Source organism: Elephas maximus, chromosome 2 (assembly GCF_024166365.1).
Source record: "Elephas maximus indicus isolate mEleMax1 chromosome 2, mEleMax1 primary haplotype, whole genome shotgun sequence".
Taxonomy (NCBI): Eukaryota; Metazoa; Chordata; class Mammalia; order Proboscidea; family Elephantidae; genus Elephas; species Elephas maximus.
The window spans coordinates 39,288,476-39,311,960 of NC_064820.1; the positions used below are offsets into that span (position 1 = coordinate 39,288,476).

The following is a 23,485-nucleotide window of genomic DNA, read 5'->3' on the forward strand; positions in this document are numbered from 1 at the left end:
TAATAAACAGAGTTAAAATTATTGTCCATGCTTTTGGCACAGGTCATTATATTCTAGATAAACTAATTAGGCAGAAGACTAAGCAAAAAAGATGGTTGAGGACACTAGTAAATGGCACACTCATCTAGATTAAGAGTTCAACAGAGGACAGAAATAGAGGACTTATTTCCTAGTATGTCTTTCAGCCTTGCTCAGTGCCTGGCAAAGAGTAAGCAGTCACTGAATGAGGGATGCATAATGAGTTGAATCAATCTCCTGCAATGGTTTTAATAAAGTGAATATGTACATACGATTTGGAGAAGATCAAGTAGGTATGTTCCTAGGTAGGCTTTAGAAGCACTGAGGCAAATGAACCTGTAGGTGTGGGGAATAAACATACCTGAAACCTAACCACAGGGGGCTTTCAGGGTATGCCCTAGGCTTCCTTATTTTTCAACAGTCCCTTGAAATATATAAAAACACGAACCCCATGAACCTGTAGCTGTTGAGTAGATTGCTACTCATAGCCACCCTATAGAACAAATAGAACTGCCCCATAGGGTTTCCAAAACTGTATTTCTTTACAGAATCAGACTGCCGCATCTTTCTCCCATGGAACAACTAATTCCTTCAAATTGCTGACCTTTTGGTTAGCAGCCAAGTGCTTAACCACTGCTCCACCAGGGCTCCATATAAAAACGTTGTTAGTGTTGTTAGGTGCCATCAAGTCTGTTCCTACTCACAGGGACCCTACATACGACAAAATGAAACACTGCCCAGTCCTGCACCATTCTCACAACCATTGCTATGTTTGAGTCCATTGTTGCAGCCACTGTGTCAATCCATCTCATTTAGGGTCTTCCTCTTTTTCGCTGCCCCTCTACCTTACCGAGCATGATGCACTTCTCCAGGGACTGGTCCCTCCTAACACGTCCAAAGTACATGAGAAGAACTCTCACCATCCTCACTTCTGAGCAGCATTCTGGCTGTACTTCTTCCGACACAGATTTGTGTGTTCTTTTGGCAGCCCATGGTGTACCCGGTGTTCTTCACCAACACCATAATTCAAAGGCATCAATTTTTCTCTGGTCTTCCTTATTCATTGACCTGCTTTTCCATCCATGTGAGGTGATTGAAAATACTATGGCTTGTTTCAGTTGCACCTTAGTCCTCAAAGTGATGTCTTTGCTTTTATATACTTGAAAGAAGTCTTTTGCAGCAGATTTGCCCAATGCAATGCATCCTTTGATTTCTTGGCTGCTGCTTCCAGTGACATTGATTGTAGAACCAAGTCAGATTAAATCCTTGACAACTTCCATGTTTTCTCCATTTAACATGATGTTTTTACCAGTTGTGAGGATTTTTGTTTTCTTTATGCTGGGTGTAATCCATACTGAAGGCTGTGGTTTTTGATCTTCATCAGTAAGCACTTCAAGTCCTCTTTGCTTTCAGCAAGCAAGGTTGTGTCATCTGCATAACACAAGTTGTTAATGACACTTCCTCCAATCCTGATGCCATGTTCTTCTTCATAGAAGTACAACTTCTTCTTCATAGAAGAAGCACAACTTCTTCTTCATAGAAGAAGCACAACTTCTTCTTCATAGAAGAAGCACAACTTCTTCTTCATAGAAGAAGCACAACTTCTTCTTCATAGAAGAAGCACAACTTCTTCTTCATAGAAGAAGCACAACTTCTTCTTCATAGAAGAAGCACAACTTCTTCTTCATAGAAGAAGCACAACTTCTTCTTCATAGAAGAAGCACAACTTCTTCTTCATAGAAGAAGCACAACTTCTTCTTCATAGAAGAAGCACAACTTCTTCTTCATAGAAGAAGCACAACTTCTTCTTCATAGAAGAAGCACAACTTCTTCTTCATAGAAGAAGCACAACTTCTTCTTCATAGAAGAAGCACAACTTCTTCTTCATAGAAGAAGCACAACTTCTTCTTCATAGAAGAAGCACAACTTCTTCTTCATAGAAGAAGCACAACTTCTTCTTCATAGAAGAAGCACAACTTCTTCTTCATAGAAGAAGCACAACTTCTTCTTCATAGAAGAAGCACAACTTCTTCTTCATAGAAGAAGCACAACTTCTTCTTCATAGAAGAAGCACAACTTCTTCTTCATAGAAGAAGCACAACTTCTTCGAAGAAGAAGAAGTACAACTTCTGGGATTATTTGGTCAGTATACAGATCGAATATGTATGTTGAAAGGATACAGCCCTGACATACACTTTTCCTGATTTTAAACTAAGCAGTATCCCTTTATTCTGTTTGAACAACTTCCTCTTTGTCCATGTACAGATTCCTCATAAGCGCAATTAAGTGTTCTGGAATTCCCATTCTTTGTAATGTTATCCATAATTTGTTATCATCCATACAGTTGAATGCCTTTGCCTAGTCAATTAAAAAAAAAAAAAAAAAAACTTCTGGCATTCTCTGCTTTCAGCCGAGATCTATCTGACATCAGCAATGATATCCCTTGTTCCACGTTCTCTCCTGAATCCAACCTCAATTTCTGGCGGTTCCCTGTTGATGTACTGCTACAACTGTTTATAAACAGAATTGTTTCCCCTGGTTCTGTTCACCAGAAGGAGCTTAGATGATTCCTTATAACTGACTTCCATTGGCCTGAGAAACACCTGGTAAGAGTTCTGATCATAAATGGTTGTAAAGACAGAGATAAAACTTTGCTGGAGAAGGAAGTAGTAAAAACTAAACATGGAAAATGAGCTTGAAAGTCAGGCCACTAAAACAGGGATGAGAAGTGTCCATCGAAGCAACCTGTGGTGTTGGGTGGAATTATCAGGGCAGGGCTGAGCTTCTCCAGATAAGAACGGGTTGAAGAAGGTAGTTTATTTTTGGCTTTACTAAAGCCCTTTTTTTTTTAAAGCCTTAGTGCCCTCTAGTGGGAAAATTGAGTAGTCCAGCATCTATAGTGAAGTAGTTTCTCTTTAGAATAAATGATTGCTTCAGTTCCTTTTTATGTTTTGGATACCATATTTCTTTTTTCCTAAGTGTTTTCTATTTCCTCTTTTTTAAGGTCACAGCCTTTTTAGCTCCGTAAGTAAAGCTGTGAGATCTGCATTGCCCCATGAGTGAGGACAAATATGCTTAAGATACTTCTGGTCACAGGTCATAAGGAAAACATTTCAAATTTCTTAAGTCCATCCTACAAAGTGTAATTTACACCACAGAAGTTTATCTGACATTTAATAACCAGAAACTTGAGAAGTTTCCCCTCGTTCCTTTCCCCAGGAGGAACTTAGATAAGTCCTTAGAATTGACTTCCGTTGGTCTGAGAGACACCTAAAAAGAGCTCTGATATAAACGGTGTGGGGGAGGTCCAATAACAACCATCTGCATCAAGGTAAAGAGAGTGCAGGGTGTATGTGAGTGAACAGCTTGTTGGCAAGCTTAGGCTAGACACGTGGTATTTAAGGCGTGAGAAGTCCGCCCATCAGTGACATGCTCTGTTTAGCGCCCCTTCTCAGAATACACCAAAGAACACGGCAACAATTAAATGTAGAGTTCTGTTATGCAGAGACCCTCGAAAACCTGACAGACATCAGATAAAGTGCTTAGCTGATTAACGAAGGGGGAGTGGAGCTTGTGTTTGTATATTCAGTAAGAGCTTATCATCTGATTTAGAGTCTGGACGCTGAAAAGAGGTCACTATCATTGCTTTCCAAAAGAAAAATGGAAAGAGAATCCCATATTTTTAGAACCATCTTTCATCAAATGGAAGAGATTTCAAAGAACAATTGGGAGTGAGGAAGAAAAAAAATTCTAACCGTAATTTTGGTAATAAGAAAGGAAGACGGAAATCAAAGCAGACTTTCTCCAGCAACACATGAAAATAAGCAGGCACGACGATTGCCTTCTGAAACTGAATTTAAAAAAAGGAAATTAGCTGGTGGGCTTTGCCTGCTGTTCAGCTCCCCTTCGCGGCGGCAGGCGCGGAGGGCTTCAGCACCTCGGAAAGCGCCCCCTTTCTCCGCTTGGTGGGCACGCATGCTCCTTGGGAGCCTGTGACCCGCCGCTTTGGGGGGGGGGGGGCGTGTGACTATAACTCCTTCGAGTGACTCTCGCAACTCACTAGGAGTTGACAACGAGGAGAGACGGAGACACAGGAGAGTGAGGGCGACACCGACAGATCTCCAGGCAGTCAGAGCGATGTGGACGAAACGCACCGGCCTCTCTTTTTCTCTCAAAGAGCAGAAACCTCACCCAAGCAGTAGCTGAGGAAACCGACAAAGGTATTTGAAAAGAGAAGGAGCGATCTCGAATCACGCTCCTGAGCAGCCAGGTGGGTTACGCACCAGTGCCCAAGTGACAGCGGGAAACGGAGGGGGTTCTGAGTCTGAGTCCTACAAGAGGGACCCGGCCTGAGAGCTCCTGGACCGGCAGGCGGTTTACGGTACCAGCTGCACTCTTCTTCTAGCAGACCCTGTGAGCTCAACTCCTGCAAGCAACGCAGCGTTCTGGGCGCCCGCGTCCAGGACGCGCTTGGCACCCAGTTCCTGGGCGCTATCTTCAGCGGCTGCTTTCAGCTCCCACCCCCTGCGCCCTCGCCCCGGGAGCGGCACCCCGGACAAGCCGAACTTCCTTAGGTCTTTTCCCTTGGAATATTACCTAGGGGCCGCTGCACACCCGCCACGGTGGCCACCATGAATGAGGCGACTGGCGGGGACGAGCTCGCAGATTTCCTCACTCTGATTCCGGACATTCTAGAGGCGGGCAATGCGAGTGGCAACGCTTCGCTGCAGCTCAAGGACTGGTGGTGGGAGCTGGGACTGGAGTTGCCGGACCGCGCGGGCAGCGGCGGGGGGCTGCGGATCCTCATCGTTGTGGTCTACTCGGTGGTTTGCGCGGTGGGGTTGGCGGGCAACCTACTGGTGCTCTACCTGATGAAGAGCAAGCAGGGCTGGCGCAAGTCCTCCATCAACCTCTTCGTCACCAACCTGGCTTTGACCGACTTCCTGTTCGTGCTCACCCTGCCGATCTGGGCTGTGGAGAGCGCGCTTGACTTCAAATGGCCCTTCGGCAAGGCCATGTGTAAGATTGTGTCCATCATGTCGTCCCTAAACATGTACGCCAGCGTCTTCTTCCTCACCGCCATGAGTGTAGCACGCTACTACTCTGTGGCCTCAGCTCTCAAGAGCCACCGGACCCAAGGGCACAGCCCGGGCAGCTGCTGCGGCCTGAGCTTGGAGGACAGCTGCTGCGGCCTGAGCTTGGAGGACAGCTGCTGCTTCTCGACCAAGGCGCTGTGTGTGTTGATCTGGGCCTCAGCCACGCTGGCCTCGTTGCCCAATGCCATCTTCGCCTCCACGACCAAGGTGCTGGGAGAAGAGCTGTGCCTGGTGCGCTTCCACGACCAGCTGCGGCCGGGGGACAGGCAGTTCTGGTTGGGCCTCTACCACACGCAGAAGGTGCTGCTGGGCTTCGTGCTGCCGCTGGCCATCATCAGCCTGTGCTACCTGCTGCTGGTACGCTTCATCTCCCACCGCCGCGTGGCGGGGGCCCCTGGCGGAGCCGTGGCGTCCGGGGGAGGCCTGGCTGAAGCCAGCGCCCGGAGAAGGTCCAAAGTCACCAAATCGGTGACCATCGTGGTCCTGTCCTTCTTCCTGTGTTGGCTGCCCAACCAGATGGTCACCGCCTGGGGCATCCTCATCAAGCTCGACGCAGTGCCCTTCAGCAACGAGTACTTCGTCTTTCACCAGTACGCGCACCCTTTGAGCGTGTGCCTGGCTCACTGCAACAGCTGCCTCAACCCGATCCTCTACTGCTTGGTGCGCCGCGAGTTCCGCAAGGCGCTCAAGAGCCTGCTGTGGCGCATCGCGTCTCCTTCGCTCACCAGCATGCGCCCCTTCACAGCCACCACCAAGCCCGAGCCTGAGGATCAGGGACTGCAAGCCCTGGCGCCGCTGCAGGCAGCCGCGGAGCCGGACCTGCTCTATTACCCGCCGGGCGTGGTGGTCTACAGCGGAGGGCACTGCGACCTGCTGCCCAGCAGCTCCTCCTGAAGCTGCAGAGGCTGAGGGCGCGCAGTCACCGCCAAGGTGGTTTTCCAGGCAGGGTAAGGGGAGGGCAGATAAGGGCAGGTTGGCAGGGCTTCTTGGTCAAGGGTAGGTGGGACAAGGATGGAGGCAAGCGAGGAGGATGAACCTGTGAGATTGCCAAGGGCCTTTCTCTGGTGGGGAGAGATGCTAGACCTGGTGAGGAGAGCAAAGCGCCTGAGGTCTGCCCCAGAGGACCAGGCCACCAGCCCCCAGCCCCTCCACGCCATCCACTCCTCAAGCTGACCACGTTGAAGTGTGGGAGAGCCCAAAGGCGGAGAGAAGTATTGGAAAAAGAGAGAAATGGGGCGAAGGGTGGGGCTCAGCCAAGTCGCGCGCTGCTGATCAAGTGCATTTATTGTACAGATTTTACAAAGCCCTTGGCGAGGGCCCTCAGGGTGCATCCAGCCGGGGACCCGCCCACAGACCTCTCCTTTGCGCGTTAGCTCTCGAGCCTGCCGCAGCGCTAAGGCTTGACTTGAGGTGTGTCAGCCCCAGGAGTCTAAGATTTGGAGGCAAGAAACTTTTTTGGAGTTGGGAGAAAGGTTGGCATTCTTGGTCCGCCCAAGGAGAAATGGCGGAGGAGAGGCAACTTCTATGTGGCCATTGTTATCTCCTACCACCCCAGACAGGGAAACCGCGACTCTTTGCCATGCCTCTGCACTCAGATGCCTCTGGAGGCAAAACAACTGTCCCTAGGGAGAGAGAGATTCGCCGGGGAGTGGCTCTGCTGCGGGAGGGAGCGGACGCTGTGTGATTACGGAGCCTCAGTGGAAAGAGCTCTTCAGGCTGCTGCCCCTGAAGGAAAACTAGCCTCATGCGCTCCACTGGTACGAGAGCAGGAAGCGGAGAGCCCCGGGTGCTGGGAGCCTGGGCGCCCTGCTTCCCCTGAGGGCTGGCTAAGTGCCCAGAGAGACTGCGTGCTTTGATTGCCACGCTCTGCTGGTGAGCTGGGCCCAGGAACAACTTGAAAAGCTCAGAATAGACAAGCTACTGGAAGTGGGGACTTCTCTGCAGCCCCTCCCCCTCACTCTTTAAGAATTGGGATGACTTTTTGGCTGAGGCCCTCCCTGGAGCAGCGTGTAGAGGGATGGCTAGGTGTTTTTTGCTTTGTAGGTTTGGGTATAAAAGCAAGAGATGCTGTAAGAATGCTCAGGGAATTCCTGGAAACGGAATACCTAGAAGTTGGAGTCTGATCTTTCAAGAGGAAGTGTGGGGTGGGAAGGGGATGGAAGACCGCGAACGAATTTCTTTCTAGCTCATGTAGAACTTCCCTAAAGGGAAGAGCGTCCTCTAGAGCCCGTTGTGGGGGGCGTGGGGTTCTTTGTTACTCATATTGCTGATAAGAGAAGGTGGTGGATAAGAATACCCGTAGGGCACACTACCTTAGCCAAGTTCCATTTATTCTAAAGAGTGCTTTCTGCACTGAGCATGCTTCATGAATTCTTCCCTATCCCCCAGACCATCTATGGGGTCCCACTAAAGAGTGTCTCACATTTCTCAGACAACTCTGTCCTGAAAAATCTGTTGCCCTGCAGTGGATGCCAACTCATAGTGACCCTATAGGACAGAGTAGAACTGCCCAATAGGGTTGCCAAGGAGTGACTGGTGGATTCAAACTGTCAGCCTTTTGGTTAGCAGCCAAGCTCTCAACCACTACGCTACCAGGGCTCCAACTCTGTCCTGGTTGCAGCAATTTAAGATGTTGAAATTGTCACAATGTCCTTTCTTGAGGCTGCTCAGAAAACTGGAGTCAAACATTAAGCACCCACTGCCATGCCAGCTTTGACTGATGTGCTACTGTCCTCTGGGGCAACGTTGGTAGGGGGTAAAGAAACCAGCAAGGCAGGCACCTACTGGGGTGGCTATTTTAATACAATAAATAATTATTATAAAACCATGTCTGCTTAAATAGACTCTTGAACTGTGGAATTGTTTAGTAATTTTGCTGGAAATCTCCTGTAGTGTCTAGAACTGAGATTTAAGACTCAAAATGTGGGATCTATAGCCCCAGCATTCCTTGTTCCACTTTCTGTAAGATACCCAGACCCAGTACCCTCGAGTCGATTCCGACTTGTTAGATAATTACTAAATAATCATACCTTGCCACAAAAACAAAGACTTCCTGACCTCGTCAATCCTGAGCGGTCTGGAGAATTTAGCTTTTAGAAAACCAAATGGTGCTTTTGTTTTAAAGTCATTGAATTGGACTTTCTTTACCTTTGGGGAAGAAAATATATTGATACTGAAGAGTAATCAAGCCAACAAGGATTGAAATGTAAGCCCCCCCACCCCCATATCCTCCAAATACAAAATAAATGAAAAAGTAAATACCCGGAAAGAATACATCAATATTAGACTCTCATCGAGGAATTCACTTTATTAAAGCAACTTGCCATTTCAATTTTGACCATAAAATGACTTGTGGGCAGACGAGGATTCTTAGAAAAGTATGTTGAAGGGCATGCTTCTATTATATTGGGCACTAGAAAAAGAGAAGGAAAGGCAGGAGGCAATTCCTTCAGCGAAAAAAAATTTTTTTTCTATGAAAGTAGTACTTTGTCTCCAACCAAACCTGAGGGCTCTGAGAACATGGTGGAAGAGAGCAAATATCATGACTTCTGTCTACCACAAGGACAAAAGAGTTAACAAGAAAATGGTTAAATTGGTTGAAATGAACAATTACTTTCTGAATGCCTATTGTGTACCTAGCCTTGTGCTGGGAGCTGGGATCCCATAGATGAACCAGACTCATCCCTGACTTCTGCATTTAGGAGTGACAGCCATGAACACAAGTAACTAAAGATGGGAAGCAATGACTTGAATGTCTCAGTAAGGCTAAAAGAAGGTGCTGTGGGCGATCAGACACTTCTTGGTCAAAGTCGTATTTGAGAGGGACCTAGAAATATGGATACAATGTAGACAGGCAGAAATGGAGGAGAGGGAGGACATTCAAAGCCAAAGAACTGCAATAGTCAAAGGCTTTGAGGTAGGAATATCAGGCGCGTGGTGGGGAAAGACGGAAGTAAAGCAGAGTGGCTTCCCTTTCTCCTACCTGCTGTCCAGGCATCCGGAATTTTCCAGGATTTCTACTAAGAATTTTGGTGCCCCGGCAGTTGTTTTATTTACCCAGAAGTTAGACATTTTCTCTCAGAGAAGGACATGTCATTGGCATACTCAGAACAAGTATTTGAGTTCCCAAAGGTGGTTAAACGCTTTTTAAATTGGATTCTACCTACCGATTCAAACTTTGGTGGAGTTGAGTTAAATCATTAAAGTGTTTGAATATTTGAGTGTGGGGGGGTGGGGGGGGCTGGCACTTCCTCAGTAGGCCATCCAATGTTCCAGCTGAAAGAGCTTCACTTGTAATAAAGACCATGCCCCGTGATTGACCCGAGATGATTGCTTTTGACTTCTTGGGGGTCCAGGTCAGATGTCCCTCGGCTGTAGGGCACCATTCATTTCATCCATTCATTTCACAATCTTCAAACACCTGAACTGTCCTTGGAGCATTGGTCAGGAAATAAACATGGAACTATGCAGAAGATTCTGTTTCTCAACTTTACAGAGGCCAAGGACAGGTAGGTGAAACAGTGACGTTTCTCTTACAATGTGGATCTCTGAGTCACAGGGAGTGCTCTGAGCATTTGCCCACGTTTCAGTGGGATTGAGAGCAGGGGTTTTCCCTGATCACTTCTCCAAGAAGTCAGTCAGGACCTCTCCTCTCCGGGATGGGCGATAGCGTTGGTGGGGGGAGAGGGAGGAACCGTGACTGGAGAAGAGAGGAGGAGTTTTTACATCTGTCCTTTAAAAAGTATGTGAATATACTAATAGAGCGCAGGGGCCCTGAAGGTGGGCGGGAAATTAGAAAAGGGGAGCGGAGGCTCGGACGCTGACCAGTGAAACAATAGCACTTCCGCCTCTAAGAAATCAGCCCAACCTTGCCTGGAAAGCACCAGAATGGGCTAAAGGGCAGGAGCCTGGATAAGTAAGTGGAAACCCTGGTGGTGTAGTGGCTAAGTATTAAGGCTGCTAACCAAAGGGTCGGCAGTTCAGATCCTCCAGGCGCTCCTTGGAAACTCTATGGGGCAGTTCTACTCTGTCCTACAGGGTTGCTAAGAGTCGGAATTGACTTGATGGTATTGAGTTTGGGTTTGGGGTTTGGTTCTGTGTGTGTGTGTGTGTGTGTGTGTGTGTGTGTGTGTGTGTGTGTGTGTGTGTGTGTGTGTGTGTGACCAGCAGGTGGCGACAGTTGGCAGGAAGGCGTGACCACTTTAGTGTAAGCTCCCGACCTCCCCCTACCCCGTACCCCCCCCCACACACACACAAACCAGAAGGAGCCAGATCTGCAGGGGTGCTCCGAATGTCCAGCCCCACATTGCTTTAGTCACAGTTATGGTAACCAGATAGCAACAGAGAGCGGGCTTTCTGAACAAAAAGGAGGCAATCAGGAGAATCACAGCAGCAACCTGGAAGCCCAAGCAGGAGCTGCAGAAAGAATGTGTGCGAGGGAACTGGGAGTCAGCTTCTTTTTGAGACCATTGGAGAGGCTGGGAAGGAGAAAGAGACTGCAGTGCAGAAGGCAATAGATCTGCTCTCTGACAGCGCTCTTAGGGTGATGGTTTTCTGGATTTCCCTGGGACCTGGGCAGCCAAGGTCCCTGCCCCAGGTTTCACCACTAGAGGGCTCTACTCTGTTTCCCCTCCAGCTGTGCCCTTCCCCACATGGCAAGCAATCCACAGCGCTGCCTGGACCCTGTGCCCCCACCCCTCGGCCTTCTAGATTACCTGGGACCTCAGAATTCCCCATCCAAACGTTCCTGAGTCTATTTCCAACACTTTCGTGGGCCCCTTCTCAAGTCCATCTTCCAGAGAACTGACCGCTCTGCAGAGTCTGTGCACCCAGGTCAGAGGGCTGGCTAAGGGTGGCTGCTGCAGGCCTGGTGGAGGGTAGAGGGGTGGGGAAGTTGTGGATGCAGTTTGTGGTGCCCACACCAAAGTGCACACAAAGACTTATCCAGTGCTGGACAGCACTAAGAGTGGGCCAGGGAGGGTTGGGGATGGACTATGGACGGTTGGATCGCTGTTCCTACTCTTGTTCTAGGCCCTGCAAGTGTTAGGGGTGGGCCATCCTCCTTATTCATTTCACCCAACAGTTTTGTGAAAGGTGACCAAGAGCCTTCACGAGAACCAGAGCAAGCTTCCTTTCCTCAGGACCACTACCTCAAATGAGCTGATACAGGGGCTGGCCATGCTACCTCACTTATCCATTTTACCAGGCACAAGGTAAACAAGAGCAACACCTCAATTCCCAAATGCCTCAGTTCTCAAAGGCAGCTCATTTGCTTTCTCCAAATTCCCTTTCAGCACCAAAGATTTCAGTAAAGATAGAACTTCATCTGAGGCACTGACCATCGACCGGATTCAAAAGATGAGGCAAGAGAAGGAACGATGTCAATGTTTTGACCTGTAGAAACACTTGGGCAAATCTCCATTTTGCACTAGTCAAGCTACATTCCAAGTAGTGCAAGCAAACACTTAAGGACAGGAGCAGATCGGGATCAGGGCACAGGATGATGAACCTTTAACAATTGTAACATTAGCTATCAAGCATGGATCAAAGGCCGGCCACCAGGCTAAGCCCTGTTCATACAGGAAGCCATGGAGCCAGAGCGCTTGGGTTCAAAGCCCAGTGCTGCCACTTATGAGTTGTGTATTCAGATGAATATGTAGCCCCTCTCAGTCTTCGTTTCCTCGTCTAAAAAATGGAGATCTATAATAGCACCCACTCCCAAAGTTGCTGTGTTATCACAGGTAAAACATTTAGAAATAGTGGTAAGCAGTAGAAGGAAACCAAAGACTCGAAGAAGAAACTAGTCTACAGGACTAATAGTCTACATGAACCATGACCTCTTCTACCCCGAGACCAGAAGAACTAGATGGTGTTCAGCTCCCACTACTGACCCTTCTGATCAAGGGCACGAGAGATGGACACTGAGAGAATGGGAGAAAAATGTAGAACAGAATCTCAAATTTGTAAAAACAACAAGAAAAACAGACTTACTGGACTGATTGAGACTGGAGGACTCCCCAAGACTATTGCTCTGAGATATTCTTTAAACCTTGAGCTGAAACTAGCCCCTGAGGTCATCTTGTAGCTAAACAACAGATTGGCTCACAAAATAAAGACTATCACCCATGTGTACTCTATTCTTTTAAAAAAATCACCTATATGAGATCAAATGGTCAACAAGTACTTTAAAACAAAGATAAAAATGTAAGGGGGCAGGGAAGCTAGATTAATGGAAACAGAAAAACCAGAACGGAAGTACTGAGAATGTTCACAAATTGTGAAGAATGTAACCAATGTTACTGAAGAATTTCTGTATAAATTCTTGAGTGGGAACCTAAACTACTGTGTAAACCTTCACCAAAGACACAATAAAACATTGTTATTAAAAAGAAAAAGAATAGTCTTAAGCATTCAGTGTCATGTATTACTAATTGTCATAACTTTCTGAGTTAGGAATTATTATCCCAATTGTGTAGATGAGCAAGTGAAGCTTGGGGACGTTAAGTTATTTGCTGGAGATGGACAAAGTCAGGATTCAGAGCCAGCCTGGCTCCAAAGTTCATGATCTTTCTATCTTTAAGCCAGTCTCTTTCTTGAGGTGCTGAGAACCTCACAACGTGAGAAGAGATATGGCTAGAGAAAAGAGATGAGCATAGGAAAAATAGAAAACCTGTTTTTGAAAAAGTTTCATAATGACTCCAGAGGATGGAACAAGGCCACAAGCTAGAGGAAAAGAACTCCACTGTGTGCCAATATAATGAGCTGTTTTAAAGTAATGAATTTCCTAGCATGAGAAGATGTTCAAGCAGACTTTTTGGGGATATCGTAAAGCAGCAATACTTACAGTAGTGGTAAATTTGATGAAAAATACGGCCACCAGACCATATACGGACCCCAGGTTAAAAAAAAAAAATCACATCATAGAAGAAATCACATAGGTAGAATCAGCCTGCCTCTCAGGCCTGAAATGTCCCATAGAAAACGGACTCTGTCTCCCCATTCATCTGCCCTCAGATGCAATGAAAAAGGTGTGTATACATGGTACCAACCACACATACCCTTTGCCACCAGTGAGGGAGGCATTGCCCAGTCTTGTATCTGAAATATGGGGGTCATTGTGCAGAGGACTGGCTGAAAGTCAAGAGCAGGCAGAGGAATATCTATGGGCAGATCAGAGCAATGTAGAGTTACAAAAAAGATTGTTTCCTCATTGACACATGCTTCTCTGTGTCTGAGGTCAGGGTCAATGTCTCTTTATTGATTCAATCCACGTATCTCACAAAGAGAGCCACAAAACAACAGCCGATCAGTGCCACCGAAGAGGCTGTGATCACCACGACAATGACGCTTCCAGCTGTGTTGACCAGTAAGCCCAGGCCACCTCCGACTAGGATTTGAGCCAACTGTACCATAGAGGTGAGGGCAGCACAGTCCACACCCTTTCCTCTCTCACTGCTGTCTGGGCCCTCGCTCAAGGCCTGCCGCCTCTGCAAGGAAAGCATAAGAACAGCATTGGGTCTCCGTGGAACAGCCCTGTGGCCTCTGCAACGGAAGCATAGGAACCCAGCATTGGATCTACATGAATCTGGCTTTTAGGGCAAGGGTCGGCAAACCTGTTCTGTAAAGATTCAGATAGTAAGAATTTTCAGCTTTGTGTGTCATATGGTCTCCGTTACAACTACAAGTAGTCCTCAACTTACGACAGAGTTCTATTCTGATGATTCCATTGCAAGTTGGTTCTGATGTAAATCCAATACCTCATTTTTTTTTAGTTCTCATTATTATTACCTAAAAGCAGTTACAGGCAATATGTAAACAAATTGGCATGGCTTTATTTATGGACAGTGAAATTTGAATTTCAGGTAGTTTTCACTTACCACAAAATATTATCCTTTTTATTTTTTCAACCATTTAAAAATTTTTTAATAATTCTTAGCTTGTGGGATGTACAAAACCAGGTGGCAGGTCATATATGATTCATGGGTCATAGTTTACAGACCCCTGATCAGGAAGCTCAATGCTCCTGCCTGAGATTATCTTCTTTGCTTGCCGCAAAATCTTAAATCCCAAAATTAGCACATGAGGGTTAAATGGTTAATATATACACGACTATCTCTCCTTAACCAAAAACCCAGACAAAGCCATTGCCGTTGAGTCAATTTCAACTGATGGTGACCTGGTGTGTTACAGAATAGACCTGTTCCATAGGATTTTCTTGGCTGTAATCTTTACAGAAGATGATCACCAGGCCTTTCTTCCCATATCTCTCCCTGTTGTTGTGTGCCATCATGCCGATTCTGACCCATAATGACCCTATGTGACAGAGCTCAATAGCCCCAAATGGTTTTCTAGGCTGTAATCTTTACAGGAGCAGATCACTAGGTCTTTCTCTCATGTAGCAGCTGGGTGAGTTCAAACTTCCAACATTTTATTTAGTAGCTGAGTGCTTAACCACTGAGGCCAAAAAAAACAATGTAGTAGAAACTCAATAAATATCCCATTCCTTTTCTTCCTTTGTGTTAAAATTGCAAACATTTTTAGAAGGATATTGAATCACAGATACACTTAAGAGAAGCAACATAAAAAAAAAAAATTCAAGCATTCAAAATATGGTTACTTGGTTGCTATAAAAATATTTGGTTAACATTCAGTAAATATTTGATATTTGGTCTGAACAGGTTAATAACAATGCCATTACCTGGGTTTCTCTTATTTGCCAGGCCTTGTACAAGGTTCTTTCACATGTTATTTCACTTTGTTCTACCACCTCCCTAGATGGCACATATTATTGTCAATCCCCCCATATTAACAGACCACGAGTCTGTCTGTTTGTTGTACTGTGGGGGCATCCGTGTTGCTGTGACTCTGGAAGATATGTGACTGGTATTTCAATACCAGAAGGTCATCCACGGTAGACAGTTTTCAGTGGAGCTTCCAGACTTAGGCAGATGAGGAAGAAGGACCTGTCGCTCTTCTTCTGAAAAAAACCAGCCAGTGAAAGTCTTATGGATAGCAGCAGAATATTGTCTGATACAGTGATATAGTGACAGAAGATGAGCCCCTCAGGTTTGAAGGCACTCAAAATAAGACTGGGGAAGAATTGCCCCTCAAAGTAAAGTCAACCGTAATGACCTGGATGATGTAAAGCTCTTGGGACCTTCATTTTCTGATGTGGCATGACTCAAACTGAGAAGAAACAGCTGCAAACATCCATTAATAATCAGAACGTGGAATGTATGAAGTATGGACCTAGGAAAATTGGAAGTCATCAAAAATGAAGTGGAAAGAAAAACACCAATATCCTAGGCATTAGTGAGCTGAATCGGACAATCATATGGTCCACTGTGCCAGGAATGACAAATCGAAGAGGAATGATATCACATTCATAGTCAAAAGGAACATTTCAAGATCAATCAGGAAGTACAGCGCTGTCAGTGATAGGATAATATCCATACACCTACAAAGAAGACCAATTAATAGGACTATTATTCAAATTGACACACCAATCACTAATGCCAAAGATGAGGAAATTGAAAATTTTCATCAACACTTACAGTCTGAAATTGATCAAACTTGTGGGCAAGATGCACTGATAATTGCCGGTGACTGGAATGTGAAAGTTGGGAACGAAGAAGGATCGGTAACTGGAATATATGGCCTTGGTGACAGAAACAACACCCAAGATGACATGACAGAATTTTACAAGACTAATGATTTCTTCATTTGCAAATACCTTTTTTCAACAACATAAATGGCAATTATACATGCAGATCTCACCGGATGGAAAACACAGGAATCAAATCAACTACATCTCTGGAAAGAGACAATGGAAAAGCTCAAGACCATTAGTCAGAACAAGGCCAGGGGTTGACTTAGGAACAGACCATTGATTGCTCATGTGTAAGTTTAAGTTCAAGCTGAAGAAAATTAGGACAAGTCCGAGAGAACAAAAATACTACCTTAAGTATATTCCACCTGAATTTGGAGACCATCTCAAGAATAGATTTGACACATTGAACACTAATGACCAAAGATCAGATGAGCTGTAGGATGACATCAAGGACATTATACATGAAGAAAGCAAAAGGTCATTAAGGATAGGAAAGAAAGAAAAGACTGAGATAGATGTCAGAAGAGACTCTGAAAGTTACTCTTGAAAGTCGAGTAGCTAAAAACAAATGGACATGTTATCAGGAGGGACCAGTCCTTGGAGGACATCAGACCCTCGACAAGATGTATTGATATAATGGTGGCAACAATGGGCTCAAACACAGTAATGACTGTGAGGATGGAGCAGGACTGGGTGGTGTTTCATTCTGTTGTACATAGGGTCGCTATGAGTTGGAACCAACTGCATGGCATCTAATAATAATACCAACTGCCATTAAAAAAAATAAATAAAAGAACATTAGCTATACTATCTCAATTACTTTAATTTTCCTACAAATCTATAAGGTGAGTATTTTTTCCCCCATGTAGCTGATGGCTAAATTGAGCCTTTATGAGTTTGAATGATGTTTCCTATACTATAACAGAAAAAAAAACAAAAAACAGTGCAGAACAATGCCTATTATCATTTGGGTTAGAAAGGGGAAAGAGGAAGTAGATCTATATTTGGTTGATTTGTATTAAAAATACTGGAATGATAAATCAATGAGCATATTTATCTATACAGGGAGGGAGTCATAAACAGGGAGGGGTGGGAGCCATTGCTCAATGCACACTTTTTACATCATTTTAATTGTTGAGCCACATGAATCTATTACCTCATCTAAAAGTGAAATAAAAATTTTAAACAGTATTTAATAATTAAATAACACGTCCAGGGGCCCACGGCTGTGAAGTGGGGGAAGCGGGGTTTGAATCCAGGTTTCTCTGAGTCCAGAGTTTAGGTGTTTTTACCCTAGGACCACGTAACTATCTCCTTGGCGGTACAGTTCTTCACGATAACTATGCCTTTAACAGCAAAACCCTTGTCATGCATTAAAAAATTAGCAACGGTGTTTGCTGGGGAAGGGAACAGTCACAACTCTTGTTGGAAGGCTGTAACTCCTTGAGCATCTCTGCCCTGCTGTGTTTGCCAAATCAAATGATGGGAAAGAAGGCCAGAATTACCATCACGTGAACATGTGTCCTACGGTTTTGAATTTTCACGCTGGGGTGGATTAAATTGGGAGTTACCGCTTTATCTTTTATATCACTGTTCTAGTTAAGGAAGTATAAGCCTGTTTTCATGAGACAAAAGTAGCGCATTTTGATAAGGTGAGGTGGCAATTTTAGAACAGAAATATTGAACTTCGTGTTCTTATAAAAAACAGTTAGGGCCTTGCTTTGGAGCCAGAGTTCCAAGACATAGACGGGGCAGGTCCCACTGTGGGCAATCCAGTGGGGATGACCTCCCATGAGCCTAGCTTCCTTCCCTGCTTCCTCTTTAATCACCAGCACACAGGGTCTGACTTCCTAAAACCTAGATTTCCAAGAAAGCATTGCCAAAGAATTCCCTATCCTCAACCAATTCCCAGCAATTCTGCAGTGCATCCCTGGTATGGCTGGGGAGGCGAGAACCTCACTGTCAGTGTCCAGAAAAGCTGCAAGTGCATAAGGAGGGCCTATAGATTGGTTAAGGAGCCCAGGTGGTACAGTGGTTAAGTGCTTGGCTGCTAACCAAAAGGTCAGTGGTTCAAACCCACCACTCTGAGGAAGAAAGATGTGGCAGTCTGCGTCTGTAGAGGTTATAGCCTTGGAAACCCTATGGGGAAATTCTACTGTGTCCTATAGGGTCGCTATGAGTCAGAATCGATTCAACAGCAGTGGGTTTTTGTGTTTCGTTTTGTAGATCAGTTGTCAGAAGACCTGGTTATCCTTTCTCTGTATGTGTATGATTACGTGCAGGTTTCTCACCATTTCCAAGCCTCTTCTTCCTAATCAGACATATGGAAGGATTCGTACTTGCCCTACTGCTCACCAGGTGCACCAAAAACAACAAAAAAAAGGAGGCAAAAAAAAAAAAAAACCCAAACCAGTCACCATCAAATCACTTCTGACTCATGGCAGCCCTACGTGTGCAGAGGAAAACTGCTCCACAGGGCTTTCAAGCTGTGATTTTTCAAGTAGTAATTTAGTTGAACATTTAACTATTTATTTATGCCACCCAGGGACTCCAATGAAAACCCTGGTGGCACAGTGGTTAAAAGCTACTGTGTACTACAGCTGCTAACCAAAAGGTCAGCAGTTCAAATCCACCAGGCGCTCCTTTGAAACCCTATGGGGCAGTTCTACTCTGTCCTATAGGGTTGCTATGAGTCAGAATCGACTCGACGGCAATGGGATGGAGGGACTCCAATCAGAAAAACAGTGGTTGAGTAAGTAAGAGGGGAGGGATGAAGTGAGATGATGGTCACATCTTCCCCAGACCATGGTGACAATTAGCTGGGATATTAGTGCCCTTATTTTCCACTTCCACTATATACTTTCTACCAAACCTCCACCCCTACTCCCAGCCTTCAGGTGAGTCCAGTTGTTACCCAGAGCAGAGGTTCACAGACGTACCTCCTCCTCCTCTCGGTGGTACTCGGCAATGAGGTTAAAGGGCACGGTGTACAAGGTGCTGGACATGACACCAAACAAGGAGCATAGGACCAAGGTGGAGTAGACATTCGGGAAGAGCCCAATGAATCCCGTCCCAAGGCCAAACAGCAGATACCCAATGAAGTAAAGACCCTTTAATCCCACGTAGGAGACCAATAATTTCTGAAGGTCTGTAAAGAGAAGAGAGGGAGAAATTACAGCTGGCAGAGCCTTACAACACTTCATCATTGCAGACAATCCTTTCTTTTGAAGATGCATCCTTATTGGGAGACTTTCTTTGATGCTGAGTCAGGAACAAAGGAGCTGCCCTATCTGCCCTTGGAAACAGCTGGCTTTTGGAATCAGCTTTAAATCCTTTGCATGAAGGAGACCTTGAAATTGCCTTGCTCGGCTGATTTTCTTTTCCACAGAGAAGGGCCAGGCACTGTTTAGCAGGCAACCGAATAGCAACAGGATCCCAAGAAGGGAGTGGAAAAGCTCACCTTGGCCACGCAAAATTGGGGCTGCAAGACATGGAAGAAAAATGTGGGTTATTCTGATTCAGAGGAATCCCTGGGTGGTGCAAAAAGTTAACACACTCAGCTACTAACCAAAAGGTTGGCGGTTCAAGTCCACCCAGAAATGCCTTGGAAGAAAGTTCCTGCGATCTACTTCCAAAAATCGCTACTGAAAACCCTATGTGGTGCGGTTCTACTCTGACACACTGGAATCACCATGAGTCAGAGCTGACTCAAGGGCAACTAATTTTTTTTTTATTATTCTGATCCAAAGGGGTCTGGCCTAATAGGACCAAAATACCATCATCCTAAGTCAAGTTGGGGAAAATATTAAAAGCCAGATTTTTCAGAACGATCCAAGTCATCCATGTTTCTTAGCCTCAACTGAACACAGTCTGAATGCCAGAGAAGGAGGAAAAGAGTAGGAAATTATCTACAGACACTTTCCCTGACTTGTAGCCTTCCCCAAGCTGGTAAGAGGCTCCCACAGCTCCCAGCACCTCCCCATCACTGGCTCCCTCACTCTGCAGACAAGTTTCTTAACTTCTCAAAACCTCAGCTTCCGCATCTGAAAAATGGGAGTAATAAGACCTTCCTTTAGGGTTGTTGCCAGGATCAAATGAGATTAAATAGCTGTGAAATTCCCAGCCCAGTACCTAGCACATAGAAGATATCCAATTAATCGTGGCTGTTGCTATTTCCTACCACCTGTCTGTCAGTTTGTCATACTACAGTGGCTTGGGTGTTGCTGTGATGCTGGAAGCTATGCCATCAGTATCCAAACAGCAGCAGGGTCACCCATGGTGGAGAGGTTTCAGTGGAGCTTCCAGACTTAGGTAGTCTAGAAAGAAAGACCTTGTGATCTGCTTCCAAAAATTAGCCAGTGAAAACCTAGATCACAGCAGAACACTGTCTGACTCACTTGCTTTGGACACATCATCATGAGGGCTCAATCACTGGAGGAGGACATAGCGTTTGGGGAAGTAGAGGGCCAGCAAGGCAAGGGAAACACTCAGTGAGATGGATTGGCACAATAGCCCAATAGCTGCAATGATGGACTCCAACATGTCGGCAGCTGTGAGAATGACGTAGGACCAGGCAACATTTCATTCTGTCAGACATAGGATCACCATGAGTCAGAATTGACTCAGTGGCAGCTATCTGTCTATCTATTGCTATTTCAATGAACGCAGGCATTGAGGATGGTTGACTCTTAACTTGGTGTCCCGCCCAGCAGGCAAACTTGGCTTGCTCACAAAAGTATTGTGGTAGAGCTAATTTTTTTTTAAAATAAAATTCAGTTTTTATTTTCTCCAATGTTAAGGAAAATCCATAGAAAATTCTTATTCTCCATTTTTAACCTATGCATTTCTTACCTCTCTCCTACTCCTTTCTTCTGTATCACAGGAACCCAGAGATAAAAGAAATGTCCCTATTTAGGAACAGAATTTTCCATATTTACCCAAATAATTATTGTATTTATACCACGTAGACAAGAAACAAATACATGCATTACATTGAATCAATTATAAAACTAAACATTGTCTCAAGTCATTCCGATAAAAGACAGAGCTCTGGAAATGACAAGCTGGCAACACTGCTTCCTCTATTAAATTCATATCATGCCTGAAGGGCTGCTGTCAAGGCTGAGAATGAAAGCAGTATAAAGCTAGGTCAGTTCCTGTTTGTTTAGTGATTATATTTATGCAGAAATGGAATTAAGGTGTTTCAGTACCTAAAAGATACCAGGAATATTCATTACGGAAATGCTTTTATCCAAGTGTGTAGACCAGTTGAGGATAAGGCAAAGAAGGATATTTGGAAACATAAGTAACTTCAGTATAAAGACCGAAAGCCTGGCAAAGAATGCTTTATTCATGAATAGAAATCAAGAAATTTAAGGGTAAAGCTTGACTTTCTCTCTGATGTAGTCATATCATCACACTGTGCCTTTCCTTAGGATTGGAGGGAAATGATTGGTTTTGGCACCAACTGTGAATAATAGTATCTGATATGAAAAATTGTCTGTATTGCAGTATTCAGTATAACTATTCTTGTTGATCTAAGTGTGTTTGCTATGCAAAAGGAGCTTGAAAATAAGTCCCTTATCACCATATCCCAGACTGGCCACCAAGGTGCATCTAGATAGATACACTATGTCTGCAGCAGAAGTTATGTGATGAGTCCAAAAAAAGGGTTATATATTGATTATGCTCTGGAATTGAAAGAAATGATGGATTCTGCCCAGGAAGGGGTTGAGGTACAGAGAGAAAGACTAGAAGATTTCACAGAAGAAATGATATTTTAGCTGGGTCTAAAAGCATGCTTAGAAGTTGTCTAGGTGGGGAAGCAGAAGCCCTGGCGGCACAGTGGTTGAGAGCTATGGCTGCTAACCAAAAGGTCGGCAGTTCAAATCCACCAGGTGCTCCTTGGAAACCCTATGGGGCAGTTCTATTCCGTCCCTTAGTGTCGTTATGTGCTAGAATCCACTCGATGGCAACGGGCAGGTGGGGAAGTAGAAAGAGGAGCTCAGGTAGAAGAAGAAACCACAAGCAGTAGTAAATGCACAGAGGTGAGAAAGTATGTATAGTGAGTGAGTCACTGGGGTGGCTAATCTGTGTGAGAGTAGAAGAGGCCAAAGTGTGGTCTTAACTGCACAAAGCTTGTATGCCAAGCTCAGGAGTTTGACTTTACCAGGCAGGCCACAGGGAGTCCCTGAAAATTATTGAGCAGCCATGCTTAGTATTTTAGCAATAATATTTTGGTGCTAATTTACAACATTAGGGACCTCATAGAGTTCTACATTAATATAACTTTGGAAGACTAGTCAAATAATAGTTTATTTTGTATTCAGGGCTAGAAAAGGCCTAAAAAGTATCATGCCTTTTAATTTTCAAATGCCATTAAATTCATTCAGAAATTCAAAGTAGGTTAAGAGAATGTCACCTAGTAGGGATTCTTTGAAGAAAAAAAAGTTAAAATTGATGTAAAATCAAAATACCATTTGTGTAAAAAAAAAAAAAGATAGCTCTCTTACAAGCATGAGGGTAGTAGTATATAGTCCTCCCCCTTTAAAATCACACAGGGATTGAAATGGAAAATTTAGTAGACTCTTCTAGCTTAGTGCTCTCTGATTCTATTTTAAGCATTTGAAACCTTTCTCCTGGAATTTTCAATCCTGGGAAAGTGTTCCTAAAACATACCACTTTGCCCACCCAAGTTAAGATTATTTTACATGTTGATTGTGTCACCTGCCATATTAACCGCTCCTCCTGTTTTGTATCATCTGCAAATCTGTTAAGTTTATCTATAAAGTTCTGTTGATGATCACGCTCCAGTAGAACACAAGCCTGCTGTTAATCAGTGCTCTCTGTGGGGAATCTATCTCTAGTCCTTCCTTCACCATCACGCTTCACTGTCCTTTTTATAAAATTTCCTTTTAGTTCCAAGAGAACCTTAATCAGAAATCCTTTGGTTCCAAGAACAAAGTAAGCACTGAGACCTAGAATTCTCTATAAAGATTGTAGGAAAAAAAGATACTTCGTGTACCCCTTTCTAAGGAAATAAATTTTCCCGACCTACATATATTTATCAAGAATCTTCTATTTTAAAGACAGAAAACAAACACAGAAATACAAAATCCAAGATTCTGCCTGACCAGTACCCTTTAGAACACATCCTTAGGATTGGGAGACTTACAAGAATAGAGTGAGGAAAACAAGGAGTTGATGCACAAGCCCCAACATCCAACCTCGACCCCTCTTTGGTAGATGAGAAACTCTGTGGAGTTGTGTGCACTATAGGGATCCCCACGGTACACAATCTGAAAGAGAGATTTGGGACTGTTGAGCTACAGATGCAGTGTGGTTGGGACCTCTCCTCATATGCTCTGTTTCTCTCCTCCTGGGGCACCACGTCCCTGCTTGATGGGCCCTCCCTAGAGCACAGAGCTCATTCTGCAGTGATCCAATAACTATTTCCATCCTATCACACCTCTGTTTAAGAACCTTCAGGAAGATACAATGCCTACTGCATCAAGTCTAAACATTTCCTTGACTGTTCACCATCCCTCCCTCCGTCTAACAGCTGCCCCTTCCTGACTTAAGCCACCCTGCTGCCAATCTTCTATTACAGCCAGCACACGCTGTTCTGTTCCTTCTTGGAACAGAACACACACATTCTGTTCATCTCCACGCATGCTGCTCTGTTCCTGCTTGGAATGTTTTCTCCATTTCTATCTCTCCAACTCCTACTCACCCTTCAAGGTTCATATCATACTGCACTACT

At 44.9% G+C, this 23,485-nt stretch overlaps 2 protein-coding genes across 4 annotated transcripts in view; one reads left to right on the top strand and one right to left on the bottom strand.

Moving 5' to 3' along the window:
• The first annotated feature begins 4,099 nt into the window (after positions 1-4,099).
• On the top strand, positions 4,100-9,277 carry RXFP3 (relaxin family peptide receptor 3). Its single transcript, XM_049861978.1, has one exon. It carries the CDS (start codon positions 4,650-4,652, stop codon positions 6,006-6,008), a length of 1,359 nt encoding a protein of 452 aa, XP_049717935.1. The 5' UTR covers positions 4,100-4,649; the 3' UTR covers positions 6,009-9,277.
• Positions 9,278-13,375: 4,098 nt separating this feature from the next.
• The window catches only part of SLC45A2 (solute carrier family 45 member 2), a 37,422-nt gene continuing 27,312 nt past the window's right edge, over positions 13,376-23,485 (bottom strand). The window contains exons 5-7 of one of the 3 annotated variants that reach the window (XM_049861954.1): positions 22,898-23,021; positions 18,663-18,871; positions 13,376-13,600 (exon numbers count right to left, since the gene is read on the bottom strand). In XM_049861954.1, the coding sequence (XP_049717911.1) occupies positions 13,376-13,600; positions 18,663-18,871; positions 22,898-23,021 (558 nt within the window). Of the gene's footprint in view, positions 13,601-18,654; positions 18,872-22,897; positions 23,022-23,485 lie in introns of those variants that run through there. The other 2 variants (XM_049861947.1, XM_049861963.1) reach the window with 2 other exon arrangements.